The sequence below is a fragment of the Chamaea fasciata genome, unplaced genomic scaffold (genome assembly GCF_029207755.1).
Source record: "Chamaea fasciata isolate MVZ Bird 193981 ecotype frontalis unplaced genomic scaffold, bChaFas1.0.hap1 SCAF_6, whole genome shotgun sequence".
NCBI classification, from domain to species: Eukaryota; Metazoa; Chordata; class Aves; order Passeriformes; family Sylviidae; genus Chamaea; species Chamaea fasciata.
In genome coordinates, this window is record NW_027094091.1 from 47,717,229 (window position 1) to 47,734,363 (window position 17,135).

The 17,135-nt window shown below is 36.4% G+C and overlaps 1 protein-coding gene across 1 annotated transcript in view; it reads right to left on the reverse strand.

Moving 5' to 3' along the window:
* Nucleotides 1-309: 309 nt before the first annotated feature.
* Nucleotides 310-17,135, reverse strand: part of GSTCD (glutathione S-transferase C-terminal domain containing) — a 40,021-nt gene continuing 23,195 nt past the window's right edge. Inside the window, exons 5-11 of the mRNA XM_066186279.1 lie at nucleotides 11,078-11,193; nucleotides 10,825-10,869; nucleotides 10,328-10,456; nucleotides 7,580-7,713; nucleotides 5,775-5,805; nucleotides 1,851-1,920; nucleotides 310-988 (exon numbers count right to left, since the gene is read on the reverse strand). Of these exons, the coding sequence (XP_066042376.1) occupies nucleotides 852-988; nucleotides 1,851-1,920; nucleotides 5,775-5,805; nucleotides 7,580-7,713; nucleotides 10,328-10,456; nucleotides 10,825-10,869; nucleotides 11,078-11,193 (662 nt within the window). The 3' untranslated portion in view covers nucleotides 310-851. The remainder of the gene's footprint in view (nucleotides 989-1,850; nucleotides 1,921-5,774; nucleotides 5,806-7,579; nucleotides 7,714-10,327; nucleotides 10,457-10,824; nucleotides 10,870-11,077; nucleotides 11,194-17,135) is intronic.

Sequence of the window (17,135 nt, forward strand, 5' to 3'; positions counted from 1 at the left end):
TAAATCAATGAAGATGATGTATGTTGACACATGAATTTTTCTTAAATATTTCTTCTGACAGCAAGTTTCTTACGACTGGGAATCAACACACTTCTATTACCAATGCAACAGTGAAGTATCCATTCACTAATATCATGTCCAGCTCCCACTTTCTGGTCAATGGATAATGAGGAGTTTGGTTTCTTTAAACCCAACGTCAAATGCCTGGTTACAGAATCCTGGCATAATTTTAAATGTAATTCCGAAGTCTTAATAAAAAATGATTGCCAGGTTAGAATACATTTTTAATAAGCAGATTGAGGCCCAAAGTATTCTGATGAACTTTTATTAAAAATAATCTTCCTACAGTAGTATGGAATTCTTTAGCAAAGTCAGGCCACCAGCTGTTGCACGGCATCTTCAGTAACACAATAAATTTGATCTTCTCTGTTCCTCTGGCGATCAGCACTGCTGGCTGATAACTGCTCCACTTATGAACACAAATGCTGTTTTGACCATGAATGCAATTTCCAAGCAGCCAAGGCACAGCTTTACTGAAAAGGAAATCACCTTTCCTTCAACAAAGCCAGTTTTTTCTAAACTTTTACAGATGGATTTAATTCCATGCACAGTCATTAGATCCAGAAACTTCTCAGTATGAGAACCAGAAGTTGCTTAATGACACATTACAAGTTGATCTGTGATGCTTTGCATGCAGTTTGCTTTTCAGGACTTTGGGGGCTGCTTCCCTTTCCAAAGGCAATGCGTTCAAGATGCGAGATGTCTGGTTCCCAGTGCGGCCTCTATCTGCTGGATGTCATTATGCACTGAAGATTTATGTTCAGCTTCAAACTGAATGCAAGTTTCACACTCTAAGTAGGGATGCCCACAAACATATTGTTCTTTGGAGAACAACTCTCTGGCTCCATAGATATAACTTGGACAGAGTAGTTATGTTCTTCTGCAGCCCATGCTCGATCCAGATCCACAAGTCCCATACACTGCTTTCCTAAAATGAGAGCAAGGGAGATCACAGAAACTCAAAATATGGAAACATTATCAGAAATGTGCACGTAAATATTCAGTGTTAGTAAAACACATCAGTAAGCCATCTAAAAAATAAGTTCCAAATCTACTTTAGAAAACATCTTAATCTGGTTTATGTTCCAAATCACATCTGTGACTTGTAACCTTCATTTAGCAAAGACCTTGAGGAGATTATTAACTCTTTATATATGGAGAAAGGCACAATTTAAAAGTATTCTCTAAATTTATAGAAAAAATCATGCTTTAATGTAAATGGGAAGAAGAAAAATGCCTGGTTTACCCCTTAGCACTCTGAATTGCCAAACTTCTACTCCCTTTATAACTGTAACCATTTTCCTCCTGTACTTTCACCAAATATCTGAAAATCTTTGGTTACTGAACATAAACAACAGACTAAAATACCAAAAAGTAGTAGATTTGAGACATATTACTGTAACTACTTATAAACAAACACACTAAATTCCTACTACTTTAACATACTTTGTAAATGTTTCTTCTAAGCCAAAAAAGCAGATTTATGCCCTTAGAGTTCCTAGCCCCTTCTGTCTTTTCTGACCTGGAAGCTAGTTTACAGCTTCCATCAGAACAATAATACCAGACAGTAAAATGCTTTAATTTAATATTGACGATTTTGGAAGAAGAAAAACATTTCTATAGCAAGAAGAGAACAGCAAGAGGTGAAATGTGATGAAACTTAAATTTTTCAACTGTTATCTGAAGACACCTACTTAATGCCCCATTCATAAATGTCCTACTTCTTTCTTTATGTATCAAGGTAAAACCATTACTGGGATAGTTTACAGAACAGCTGCAGAAATTCATACCAATTAGCCTGCGTTCAGGTGGAAGCTGAACAGCTGTCTGATCTGCAAATCTGCAAAGGACCATGTGCTCCTATAAGAAAGACAAAAAAAAAAAATTAATCAAGAAAAATTTAAATGCTTAGAAGTATCAGAAATGCTACCACGCTGAAGACAATATTTCTAAAAAAATCCACTTGTGTGGAAATCCCAATTTTTATACTGCAAATATGTCTATAAGTCAAGTTTTTATAATCACTGCCCCATTTCTCCTCATGAGTATTTGTTTTTGCTAAACTTTCTAATTCTTTGCAGCCGTTGAATGGGATGCAAGGTATACTAGACAGCATTCTTCAAAGACATCCTGCAGACTAATTTTGCCTTCAATAACTGAGGAGCAACACAGCCATTTCTTAGCACAGTCATAACAGGGCAGCCTCCCTGCATCAAAAAGCAGCCAAGACAAAATTCTTTAACAGTTGATTTGAACATTTCTCCCAAGTAGTGATTTTGAATCCCAAGATAGGCTGGTGGGTCAAACTTCCTCTGCCCTGCCAAATGCATTCAGATCCTGAAAGCAAAAAATACCTGGCTGTGAATAGGAAAGTTTCCTCCATCAAAAGGAGAACAATTTCCTTTCAAACTACTCCTGTTCCATTAAAATTTTCTGCAGAGACTTCTACAGAAGAATTTCTCCCTGCCCAGTCAGCCAGGGGGATGGTACAGGGGAAGGTGCACTTGGCTCCCAGCTTGGAACAAAAGCAGAACCCCATCCTCACTTGCCTTCAGTGCCCACGGCCCCATTGTGACAGCACCGTGGCTCCTCAAAGACCAGCCAAGCCAAGGAAGGCAGGTTAGCCAGGTGGTGAGAGCAAGAGCCTTGCTGGTGTGGCAGTGGAATAACTGCTCTGATGACAGCTGTACTTTGTGGGACAGCAGCAATACTCAGTACAGGGCAGCGTAAATCAGAACCATCTTAGAGTCACACAACATTCCCAAGTCTCCCACAATGTTATGGGAAGAAAACAGAAATGGGCAACACCACATAGTGCTCTCCTAAGCAAAGCTACTAGAGCTATAGTTCTGAAACAAGGACGTGTCTTTCACCAAAAAGATTTTTTTTTTATTCTTGCCTGATATAAAACTATTATTTTAAAGACTTGGTTCTTGTAACAGGTGGAGAAAGCAACCTCACTGAGGGATACTTCAGGTTCTTTCAGTATTTTGAAGCAAGGATACAAAGTCCAGCTTTTTTTAGGGGGCCATAAACATCCAAGTCTTCACTTCACAAAAAACCTTCATATTAAATCAAGATGGTAATTCCCCCGGTACACTTTATCCAATCCATAAATAGACACCTGACCACAAAAAAAAAAAAAATCCCATGTATTATAAATAAAATATTATCCCTGATCGATACACAAATATTACTCATTTAACTAGATCTATAATATGTTGATGCAAGGCTTTGCTGCCTAGTACAGCTCATTGACATGAAGACTTCCAGCTCACAGCTTCATAAAAAATATGGAAGCAAAATAAGAACATGTCATAACACATTTAGGCCTTAAATATGTTACACCCAGTCAGTTCAGTTCCAATGTGGCTGTTCTTGTAGTACAGGAGTTGAAAATGTTGAACCCAGACATGACTACTGAAGAACGGAGAAGAAGGGGTGCCATGGACAGCGTGGCACTGTTAGAAGAGAAGCAGCAGTGACAGGCAGCTTGGGGAGAAAAAGAGGGATTTAGACAAGAGGGAGAAGATCCATGCTAGCACACAACTCCTCACCAGCCTTCAGGCAACCGATGCAACTTGGCTCTTGCAACAGCAAGTTCCCAGCTCTTTGGATCAGACCAGAGCCAAGGTAAGTCTTGTCACTTAACCTGAAAATCTGGACTGACACCAATTCTTGGCTTCTTAGAGAATGATCCAAAAAGATAAACTAGAGGCTGATATGACTATATTGTCTCCCCCTGACACAGTGATTAAATGGTCATATTCCCTGTTGGCTGAAATAAGAAAACCATTTCTAAAATAATGATTAGAAACTTCCCTAAGTGTGGATAAACACTAGAACACCCACAAGTTCAATTCCTATTAAATTTCCAAAGCTGTTTTTGCAAATTTATACGGTTCCACTTTCCAATTCTCCTTGTGTCTTAACAGAGTCCCAAAATGTATCACAGTGGAAATCTACAGCTATCATAACCTTATTCCTTGCAACTATAAACTAATGAATTACAGCATCATGTTCTCATCAAAAAAGTTTTGGAAATGTCAGATTTCTGGATGTCTTTTTAGATCTCACTAAAATGCAAGATAAGAGAAATTAATTTGAAATGGGAACTGGAGTGAGTGACACAGACAACGTCTGGCTAACACATGGCAACTCTGGCTGCTAGCCAATAACCTGCAAGAATTTATTAATATGAAATATAAAAACACATACAGCTAGCTGCATAACAGAAGTTATTTATAACTAGGATTATTTGAGGCACCAACCATCCTAGACCAATCGTATAGACTCTTACATTACTAAGAGCAGCAATATTTTTTAGCCTTACCTTTGACTCCTCTGCCCTTCTGCAACACAAATAATAAAATTCCAGAGCTTCTACAATATTGACAAACCTTGTGATTTAAATCTCCATGGATTAACAGATAAAAAAAAAATCACTGAGTTGCAATGAGATTATACACACTATCCTAATCTAGGCATCCTTGACTTTATAATTGACACCATCTCTCCCTGTACTGTCACCAGGTTTAATAGTGATAGTAAATAATTTTTTTTTTTCTGAACTTCAACCTGAATTTTTTGTGATTATGTCTTAGAGATGTTGAAAGGAACATTAATCTTGGAAAAAAAATAATAGCAGCTTCAAATTCATCATGTGGCTTTTGACATCTCAGTCATTGGGCATTTATTACCTGATAACTGAACTTACCTTGTAAGATGGCTGGAGATTTTCTGAATTTTTAAAACCCCCTCTAATTTGGCATTAAAAAGGATAATATCTGTTTTCCTGCACATACATTATCTTTCCACTGCCTGCTGTCCCTAAAGTGTTTGAATATTAGAAATATCCTCCTTCATTTCCATATTTCTATTACAAAGAATTGTTCTACACCTCCAAAAATCACTTCTATATTGTAAAAGCCAAGACTCCTGTCTAGGATTTGGGCTGTAAATTTAGTATTTCTGCATAACCTTGCTTCTCTCAAAAGGAAACATGTTCTTTCTATGCCACATTAAGTGCCTCTAACCTTTTTGGGTCACTCATCACTAACTAGTTTAAACTCACAAGACAACACTTAACAGATCAGTACCAGTTTTATGCGGTCCACTTCTCTGCTCTTGTAGTTTTCCACTCTCCTGTTACCCTCCACTCTGTCAGATCTGAATGCTTCAGTGATAATTTCTCCCACATTTCTCTCAGATTATCTCCACAGACCCCAGCTCCTCAGTCAAAACACTTTAACATTTTAAAAATAATTTCGAATAACATTTTTAAAACTGTATAAAATCTAAATACTGTATTAAATTCTTGCTGATCTGTTCAAGCTCTTGCTACTTACTTGACACAAATTAGAGGGAGGAATCTAATGTTTATTACAACAGTTCTATTTAACACTTTAAAAAATTGTTATCCTGTAATTTTTAACTGATACGCGTTGAAGTACCTTAGGAATGGCTCACTTATACATTATGACAAAAAAATGGTGTTTTTCGTGGAGAAACTATTTAATTTTACTGAAGAAAAAAAAGCCTTTAAAATGGATGATGGAGAGAAAACACGACACATGCACTAATAACGAACATTTCATTTAACACATGCCCCTTGACGCAATTAGAAAATAACCACATATATTTCATTTGATAAGAAGACACAGTGAAATGCAAGAAACTGCACATAAACATCTTCCCTCTGTCCTGTCACATACCTTGTAGGACAAAACTTCTTTGAACTGATGACTGAAAAAAAAATAGATCAATAAATTCAATTAACATCTAAAAAGAGCAAAGGTGGAAAATACAAGCAATCATTACATACTTGAACACATTTTAAAGAAAACAGCAATATCTGTATTATACAGAAAGGCATTAAAAATACCAAAACCCATTACAGTTCCAGTTCACTAGGAAAGTGTATTTAGTGGTGGGTTTTTTCCTAGTATTAATAAAAATTTGCTCTTTAAATCGTTATAAAGGCTAACAAATACACACTGTGATTTTCTCACTGTCACACAAACACTTTACATATATTTAATAACAGACATATATTTTATATTTTGTTTGCATCACAAAGCTAAAGGGTCTTTACAATGGAATTGAGTACAGATCACAGCCACTATGGGGATATGGCCAGGCTATCATGTTTTATGATCATATAACATAAGGAAAAAAAGAAAAAGCAAACCCTAAATTGTAGCTCAAGATTAGGTTGATAGTTTTTTTCATAGAATTATGAGTTTAGATTCAAAATCTTAGCAAACACATTCTTGCAGCATCTACAGCATCAAAAGTTTTCTAAGTGATCATTTCCAGCCTTTGTGGTCTAAAAATGTAGCTGGTCAAAAGTTAAACATTAACCAGACAATTTTAAAACAAATCTACTGAGAAAAACTATATGCCTGCTAATTTTAGAAGGCTTGGAATTTTATTGGCTCTTCATCAGAAGACTTATTTGTTTTATTGTGTCACAAGAGAAAACAAAAGGGACACACACAAAGAGATTGGAGTATCAAATTGGCTAAGAAAGTTAAATGCAAAGGTTATCAAACTGACAAGTTATAAATAATTACTTTCTATGCACTTCTGTGCCAGAGCAGTTTGATATTATAGAAAAGTATGAAAAATATATCATATAAATGCATGATATCATTTTAGATTCATTGATTCCTTTTAAGACTGCATGTTTCAGTTTCTTATTTTAACAAATATATACTTAAGTCATTGATGTCATTCCTAGTATAATTAAATTTAATTCACCTTGGACTTCCAAAATGCAAAGCTCAGTTTTACAAACAAACAAACAAACAAACAAACAAACAAAACAAACAAACAAAAAAAGGCAACCAAAACACAACTCTTTTCTCCCACCTAGTTCTGGCTCAGAAGGCTGTTTAACCTCTTATCTTCTGCCACTTCATGTTTATCTTTTACATTTTATTTATATCAAGGCATTAAAATTCTTAAGCATAAGATATATTATTATCTCCCACAAGGCAGATTTGGAGACAAAATATGTACACAATCCATTGAAAAAGTATTGAAAATATGAGCTGAAACACAGGAGAGCTTATCTGCTTGGGAATAAATCAAAAGGAGTTCCATAAGCAGTGAACTGTGGTATAAAGCAGACCCATTTCTTTACACTGACTGCTTACATCTTCCTCCAACATCAAAATGTCAATTTCCCTTCTTAGAGTAATTTTCCTGAGTTTTCTATTAACTTTGTGATTTTAACACAGAAGGTCTGCATATTAGATACTCTATCTACTGTGTTGATGGTATAAAGTCTTCTGAACCACCAACAGATAAATCCAGAGAAAAATAATCCAGGAATTACCAATCTGCCTGTGAGGATGAGTTGACAAACAGGAGGAAACACTTTCATTGTAAGTGTGAATCATCTTAGCCTAGTCACTCACAATGACCCTCAAATGATTAATTCTCTACTCTTTTAGGATTTTATTCCCTCACTTAAACTGATACTTTAGGGCTTATCTTGCAAGCTTTATCTTACCTTCGTGGATATTTGAACTTGACTGTATTTTGAATGAAGCCGTAGCAGCAGGGGGAGATGACAAAGGCTGCCCGTGCCCTGAGGCAGTGCTCAATCACCATGTCTGTGGCCACCCCGCAGGCGTGCAGGGCCACCTACAGCAGGAAAAACAACCAAGGAAACAAGAAAATTCATCATTGGAACATTCTAAATACAATCCAGCATTTTTCTGGTTGACTGAGTTAATTAAATGCATGAGGAAGTTTTTTGCAACTAAAGCTGTTCCACCAAAGGCCTGGTCCTTAATTCTCCTGTTTTTCATTCCTCTCCCTCATACCTATGATGAGGAAAATTTAGGGTTTATATCATTAACAATGAATCAACGCTGAAGAAGAGTCACTCACGAAAAGCACTCAAAAGGCATGTGCACTTAATTGTGATATCATATAAACTAAAAACAAATCTCCAGAAAAATAGCAGTTGTGGAATACATAGTAACAGAAAAACTAAGTGGTGATTTGTCCAAAGTTTTTGTCAAGCAAAAAGAATTTAGAAATACAAAGAACTATGTCAAAACTGTATTTCAACTAAGCAGTACGAGAAGAAACAGATAAACCTGAAGGTCACATTTAAAGGAAAAAAATATGCATAAATTTAGATAATTAGATTTTCAAGTACTTAGTAAAACCTATAGGAAACAAACACTGGAGCTGGAGGAGGCATTAAAAACAACTTGCTCTCCTTTAATTTTTTTTTTCCCCTCTTCTTATTCTTTTATTTCTTTTTCTTGGTGAGGGACTCTCCAACTAAAGTAACATTTGACCACAACTACCTGTGAGCATTGACATGTTTGGGGCAACACAAAGGTTGCACCCAAATTCTTCCTGCCCTCCTACAGAAAAGCAAGTTACTGCAGTACTCAATATATTGCAAGGGAACAGGCAGCTCTCTCCTATCTATACCTGGGATGCCAAATGCAGCACTGAAGTGGGGCATTACCTTCTCTGCCTCCTCCCTTGTGCTCAGTACCTCAAAGAGTAGGCCCTGTGCAGACTTAAACTAAAGATGTTTTTGAGGTACATTTTTGATTTTATGTAGCAGTGTGGATTTATAAAACTACATTGGTTGCTTTGCTTTTTGTTCACTGTACACTTAGAGAAGAGGATTAAGACTGCACAGCTCAGATTTCAGGGTTCAAAGCTGTTTTTCAAGGTAGTGCAACTGGAAGATAAAATTTTGCACTCAGATGCAGATTAAAAGAAAGTCTTTTTTGTTTCCAGTCTGCTTACTGTAAGCTCAGCTGAGGAGACCATTAATCATCAACTGAACTGTAATTGCATACAGATGGAAACAAATATTCTTGTCTCAGGTAGAACATTAAAAAATTAACATGAAAATAATTTCATAATGAAATTTTCTGCTCATATGAATTTAACAACAACAACAACAACAAAACTAGCTTAACATCAGAAATAAGTTCTTAATATCAAAGCTATCAGATTATCATGGGATGTAATTATAGTTACTTCCGCATCCATCCAAGTAGAAAACAAAGCGCTCTGCTTTGGTTGCAGAAAAAGAGACCTTAAAACAGCATCAGATAAACCAGTAGCTTTGCTGAGCCTGTATGACCTGTTACACCAACTGATTTCCTCTTTGGCTTTCTGAGAACCCATTTAGTTAAGAAAAAATCCCAAATAAAATTAAAGATAAAGCTTTCTCAGGATATCCTATATATTGAACTCACTATCTGAAACAAAATAAAATGTGAAGAATAATGCAGATATTTGGAAATGAAGGCCTGGAAAAGAAGAATTTCCAAGTGAACCCTTCTGACATTGTCAGGAGTCTCCCTTAAAATGTAAGCCCCTCCCTCCCTTTTAATTGCAAATTTATGATAATTTGGAAAAGGGGGGGAGGGGCTTACATTTTAAGGGAGACTCCAACCCTCCCTGGCAGATACCTGTCTATCTAAACCAAGACAGACATATACTTCGATATCACCCTTGTCACAAAACTTGAAGAGAGAATATAATACTTTTTTTATCAAATAAAAACTACACCGGGTTAACATTGTATTAACCTTTAAAACAGGACCCCAGAAATTAAGACAGGAATTCCAATGACCACAAAATTGGAGACTCATTTAATAAAACATTTTATTAACATTATTAAATATTTCACACACACACAATTCAGTGTATTATTCATGAGATCCTGATATTTTGAAATAGCTCTCTAGTTCACATACTGAGATTTATGTGACAATGTAGCAGCGAAAATAAAGGTAGAGAATTGGAAATTTACACTTGGAAGGACTGGGCTAAAACCATTTATTCTCTCCTCTTTCTCCTGCACTAAATTTCTTCTCCTTTCTTAAATAAACCAACCAAACAGTTAAACAGCACTGTTCATGTACCATAAACCTTCAACATTACCCATCCTCAGTTACAGTCAAAACAGGCTTTTAGACAGATGATTTAAAGAACAGTCAATCTCACACGGAAAGCTTGCACCTAGCCACAGAGGTTCATATTCTATTAACAGCACAAAAAACCCCTAGATGACAGGAATATTTACAGAGCTACAAAATACTATTTATGCCTTATTCTTCACTAGGGCTGCAAAATTCTAGACAGGACACTAATCTCATTTACTTTCATGGTCTGTAAGGACAGACAGAATTTTATTCTCTCATGTATATCAGTTGCTTTAAGAATAATTAATCAGACACTGAAGTTTTGAAGTGGAAAAGTTATAGTCACTTACCCCAATGTTAAAAGTCCCATTAAAATAGTCCAAATTTGCTTGAATGAACCAAATGTTTTTTAAACCTAGTTCATCACTTCTGTCTTTAGCACGGATCAGAGACAACTCCTTATTTTCAATGAGTACCACCTAGAATTCACACATAGGAGAAAGAGAAATCGAAGTACAGCATTACCAAGCAGAAAACTTTGTAGTTTGTTGAGAAAACCTCTGAATCACTTGTGGCAGAGTCTGAGATCTACAAAATGTTCCTGGAAACCCAGGAACAATTGAAGGCATTTAATTCTTGCCAATGTTAATCAGCTTGGAAATATTTTATATTTTCCTACAACCTTTGTCTTCTCTGGAAAGTGCCACACACATTTGGGGATTATGCTAAAGAATTTGCATGTTTCAAAGCTAAGTCCTCTGATGAGACAACTGTGACTCCTACGCATCCTCTCCACATACACATCTTTTTAAGATGATTACCAGAAATCTTTTTATTGACAATTTACCTGACAGGATGGCATCATATAAGCAAGAACAATTCCAACATGGCCCTGTGAAAACAAAAACAAACAACAAAAACTGAGTCATTTTTCAGTGTCCCCTGTTGTTCACTCATTACATGATGAGTATCCCCGTATCCATGAGAGAACCTTTGAAAGCAGCTAAAATTTCAGCATTTGCACTTCTGCTTTGCTTTGTGGCAGCAACCACCTAGAACTGCAAAGATGAAAGTAATTGCACCACATAAATATACATTACCCCTCCACTGCAAAAATCCACAATCAAATCTCCAGGTTTCGAGAGCTTTGTCACTGCTGCTACCAAATTATTCAGCTGCTGCTGCTTCCTGAGAGCCCGGTCTCTAGACATCTTTCCTGGGGAGGACAGAGAAAATGCCTAAGAAGTGATCAGCAGTTCTCAACACTGACAATTTTATATGGGTAACTGTAAAGCACTGCAAATGCAATTTATAGCTGAGATCAAAAGTGACTGGAACACTTGGGCATCCTAATCCACTTCAAGCTAAATTCATATTTAACATATTCAATATTTAGTAGAACCTTCTCCAAAATTAACTTTCTAGTTGCTGCTGTTAATGTATCCTTAAGAACAAACTCAGTGTAAAGTAATCAAACTTGTGTAAGCTCTGGCCTAATTCTCCTCCAGTCCTGTGATTCATGTCCAGAGACAGAGTTCAAACACATTCACAATCAGGTTGCCAAAATAAATCCTCATTTATCGTATCTATATACACTATCCTTAAGCATTTTTGTTTTAAAACTTGTACTCTTTCTGCAGTTAATTTTTACTTTTCGTACTAACCAGCCCTATTTATTTGAATAACTGCATGTGCAAGGAGGTACTTCTCAAAGTGACTATTTCTGCATAGCAAATATTGGCTTTCCATCACATCTGTAAGAACCAGAACTGGAAAAACTATTAATTTCTTTCAAATGTGCTTGGTAAAGTCCAACACAGAGTTGCTTCAGATAGAATGAATTTGTTGAGTCAGCACTTATATAGTTTCAAGGCCCTGTTTTGTCTCAGTGGGGCTGAGTGCTGGCAGACCTATTAAAGACTCCCTTTGCTTGCTCAGAAAGCAGAGTTTGACATAGATATTGACAGGTCATCTTCACAATAAGAAAAAAGTACTGAAACAACTCTTTAGTATGAAGTACAACTGCTGAAAACACCATCAAACTTTCATACTGTGCAAAATTAGCAAATAGATTCTAGGATCCCTAAAAATCAAAAAGTAAAATAGTAACAGGTTTCATCAGCAAAAACAAATCCACTACTTAGTACTCAGTTAGTCGACCTTGTAAGGATTAAATTAATAAGAAAAAGAATTTTTTAAGAATTAGCCTACAGGCTTCAAAAACTCTAGCAATTAACCCTTCATGGTCACCAACCAACAAGGTTCATACTCCTTTACTGTGCAGGCAATAAGTAGTAAATACTCCCTTGAAAGATGGATAAAATCAAGCTTGAATCAATAGGTCTTTTGCCTGCTCTACCTCTCTATTTTGAGCTTGGTAGCCAGAATTACAGAAATACAGCAAGCTGTGATGTGCCCTGCAGAGAATGTTACTTAGCATGGCTAATTAGTCCTTCATTACAGCAAACAGGCAATAAATTCAACTAAAACTTCTGCATCTAAAAATACTACAGTTCACTTTGCATTTCACAAGTTCTGTGATAGTAAACAATGTAAATTGCTGTTTTCAAGAAAAATAAGAAAAACAGTAGTTTGAAATTTAGCCCTACAAGGCAAAACCTTGAAGAACTTGACATTCTTATACAAAACACTGAAAGCCCTCCATAAAATGATTTGCTCCCTTCATGAGAACCCACCCAACAGACTGCCATACAGTCCCAAAAAATTAATTTTCAATTAACAATCACAACAAAAGTATTTCATTTGGCTTCACAAATCCAACATTAGTGTTAATTCAGCCCATGTCAAGCAGAACTTTCAAGTCTCTGTGGCATTCAGAGGTCTTGCACTTTGGCACAAATAAATATTAACTTTTCAGAAAGCAAAGCCCCCTTTATTTCTGTACTACCTTGGTCAGCATTCAAGTTCATATAATCCTTTAGTCCTCAAATAATCCTTTCATATTTCTCAATTTAAACTTGAAAAGTCACTAAAGTACCCTTAAAAAACCCAAACCCCATATATTATCTCTAAGAATTTAAGCCCATTCCAGTCCTATCACAGTACATCTGAACACACAGCTACCAACACATGCATACAACACACAGTAGGATTGCATACTTCTATTGTTTTAGCACAAGTATCTTTTTACTTTATATAAGCCTTGGCTAACTAATTCAAATGATAAGGTGAGTCCATTTTTCATGGAAATTCAGAGGAAGTGTATTCATTGCTATACTCAAGTACAGCAAAAAAGGCTCAATGACTACAAAACAACAGATACAGTTTTATTGTTTTATACTAAGCTGAATAAGTTTTTTGGATTTTTTTATGAAACCAATGCGCTTTTTTAAATGGTAGTTCCTTATGATAATTCAGGATATTCTAATTATTTCCTAACACCCACAACATATCTTCTGCTAAACTATTTTTGATACCTGTTGGCAGGTATGGGCTGTTATTTGCTTCTTTGCTGTGAGGGTTGTTGTACTTTTGTGTTATGGGCTGGTATTTTGTGCTTACACAGAGTATTAGTCACATTAATACAGCAGCACAGTGGTTCTCATGCAACTACTAGAAAAAGCAGAATTCAAAAAGATGTAAGAAATTCACCTCAGATGACATTTATTTACAAAGAAATACTCTCAACAGTCAAAAATAATACCACCTTCTTCTGACAAACTCTGCCGAATCTTGCAATAAATACAATTAGCTAAGCCAATAACTTTGCTGAGGTCCATTGGTCACTTTGGTTACTTGAACAATGCTCTTCAACTTCAGCTGCTTTTAGTAAATCTGTGTGGGCCAGAACTGAAAGTTGAAGACCTGCCCTCCCCTTCTCCAGCCTCGGACCACCTTCCAATTATTCCCTTTCATTGCACTGCCCTTTCTCCCCTCCCCTCTCTCCCAAGCAGCAACCTGTTAGCTTTCAGCAACATGTTTCCTGCTTGTTGCATGACCACAGCAGAGCAGAGAGGGGATGTATCAGGAGATGGGCCAGACTGTGTCAGCATCATCTCCAAGTATGTCCTGGTGAAGACCCAGTGCAATCACAGTCTGAAATACACACTACATCAGAAGGCAGAGGCATGCAGGAGGCAAATGTGTCTCAATGCCCCTTTGTCTTCTATAATAGTGGAGGGAAGCAACTTTGACTGGGCAAAAAGATTATACTATTTTTTGAGCGCTACTTGAATTCAATACAGCAAATAGTGTGTCTCTGGCTTGTTCACTTGGGCATAACTCAAAGTAGGGGACCCAGCAAGCATGGCTGCTGAGAGAGAAGTTGGACCACATCCTGTATTGGGACTTGAATACCTCTTCATTGATATAAATCTGTCCATTTAAAAGCAAAGAGTAACATTCTTATGGCTTCAGCCTTGGGAATAAAGCAGATTTTCACTCCAGAGTAGCTACAAAACTATTAACACCACAAAATGTCTCTAACCAATTCTACAATGCAATCTAGATCATAGAATGACACTGACCTTGGCTCTCCACTTGTCAGGCTCAGTATAAATTGTTTTCCTTATGTTCAACTCCCTTATAGTTGTGAAATAACTCAGTCTGGCCGTTTGAGTGATACTGGACTAAAAAGTATCTGCCACTGGAAGTCTGCCTCTTAGTGACGAAGAATATACTTCTTTACTATGTGTGTTAAGCCTAAGGGTCAGTCTTTGAACTCTGACCTGAATGCAGAATTCAAAGGCTGGCATCTAACACAGCAGTTTAAAAAAACCTGTTAAATTTGACCATTAAAGTAGTTCTATGTTCTCTCTCTCTATTCACTCTTGGAGAATTAAAATATAAGCTAGGGAGATTCAGTGAAAACACTGTTTTATAGATGAGGCTGCAATGCAGAAAACTTAATTTTCCTTTCTTTCTAATACTAACTCTTTATGGAATAGCTTGTTTTATAATATGCCTGTTTGAACCAGAAACAAACATCCTGAAGGCCAGAGTGTATTTTTATGAATAAAAGCAATCAGCAGTCACACTTATCCACACAGTTCATGTGTAGGTGGTTAGGCTTTTTTGTTGTTGTTGTTTTTGTAAGCTTTTTTCCACCCTGACTGAATGTTTATCAAAACATATTCTGAACTATGAGGTTTGGAAACACCACACATGCCATTACTAGCTGGTAAAAGGGCACATAAATGTTTACTTTTTAAAGATGTAACAGGCACACATGCCAACTCTGCAGCTTCACATATTTCTAAAAGCAGCAATCTCAAATGAACAGAATTGCTATTCAGTTGTCTTGGCACAGTCGGGATGTCTATACACCATTTCCTAACAGAGCGCTGAATTAATTTAGTTCATCCCAACAATTATTAGACTTTCAGGAAAGTTGTATTTTGTTTTTTTCACTAACCTCTGAGAAGCTTGGGACTAACAAATGGCTTGATAAAGGCCAACACTTTTTGCCTGGAGCCTCCTTACAGCTGAGAACACATGGCTACTCTGCACTTGGCAGTTCAGAAGGCATCAGTCTCCATTCCGCAAAGACCAGACTTTGAACACTGGAATGTTCCTGAGGAGCCTCAGAGAATGAGCAGCATTCCTAAAGTTATACATGTGCACATATTGTAAAAACAGCCTTAGCATTCACTGGGCTGGGGGAAAACAAACAAACAAAACCTCCTAAACATTACAAATGAAGCCTATAAACTACCCTTCTGGAGAATGGACAGCATGCACTTTGATTCAACAGGTAAGGCCAGAAAGGAAAATCCCAGAGGCCACATTATTTTTTATTACATTAAGTTTTTTATGATGAAATGTGATGATGTTATAGCTACAGTCAAGGGAGTAGAAGAGAATGCTAAAATGCATGATTTAAAATATATTAGGCAATAATCTAAAGGACAGGAAAGAGAACTGCATCCGATGAGGACATTTTGTTAGGTTTTTTTAGATAGGAGTCCCTCCTGATGTTACTAACCAATCTGCTCTTTATTGAGGCAAGCTGTGCAAAATAGTTTTATCACTTCAGGCACAAAAGCCCCCTACATCTCATATACACTATCTTGGTGTAGTCTAAAAAGGTCAGACAGCTATGAAAACTTACCCTTGACAGCCTAAGCAGGAACTTGGTCTGCTTGCTTTTTTTTTTTTTTTTTTTTTTTTTTTTTTTTTTTTTTTTTTTTTTGCACTAAAGTAGTTCAGAAAAGAGTAAGACACCTTTTAAAGCCACGAAGACATAGAGACAGTAAAAAGAAATTAAAATTAATGTTGAGGTCCCCCTGAACGTAACTATGTTCTACTTTTAAAAGATTTGTTGTTTAGTTTTTTCCCAACTGTTTATCTTCAAAACTTTTCTTCTATATATTCAGCCTAAAGCAAACTAGAAAACAAACATCTAACATAATGTTAGCAGATTAATCTATTTATACTATTTTTAAACTATTTTGTACTATATTATGAAGCCTCTATACATACCTAAATTAATGAGTGCTATCCACACTAGTATGGATATTGCTAGCCATGCTCTTCCAAGTTTTTCACATTATAATATTGCCAACAGCAGTCTTAACAAAAATCATGTGTCAGCACCTTTCCCAAAACATTAGATTAGTTCCAAAGTTCTCAGCTCCTACACATTTAAGCTAACTGACAATATCTGTTTACCCTTCTCATTCTGAAGCCTTTGAGATTCATACTTTTAAGCTATTTTTCTAGAATCCCAAAGATTAGGGAATTATTTTATTTCAAAACGTCATGACAGAATTATGGGCAGAAAAAAAAGATTGGATTCACTTTTCCTTCACTTCTTTGCACACGTATTCATACACTGCCTCTCTTCTACTCTTTCTTCACATTTCTGCCTTACCTTTACTCCTTTAGGGTCAAGATTCCATCAAGTCAGATATTTTGCCTGTATCTTATGCTCCTTAAGTGCCCTAAAGCACCTCTCACTTATGATGAAGTGTTTAAGAAGTGAGGAAGAAAGCACAGAGAAACAAAACTTAAAAACTGAAAGATGATAAAACATTTGGGGAAGAATAAAGGAAAGGAAAAAGCAGCCTCTGCTGTATTAAATGTGGGAAAAGGTCTCTAACCCCAAAAGGAGTGCTGTTCTACCTACACACAATATTATACCAAATGTCAGCAACATCCGGGCTTGGGAGGCAGGGGTTGCTCACTTTCTGCAAAATA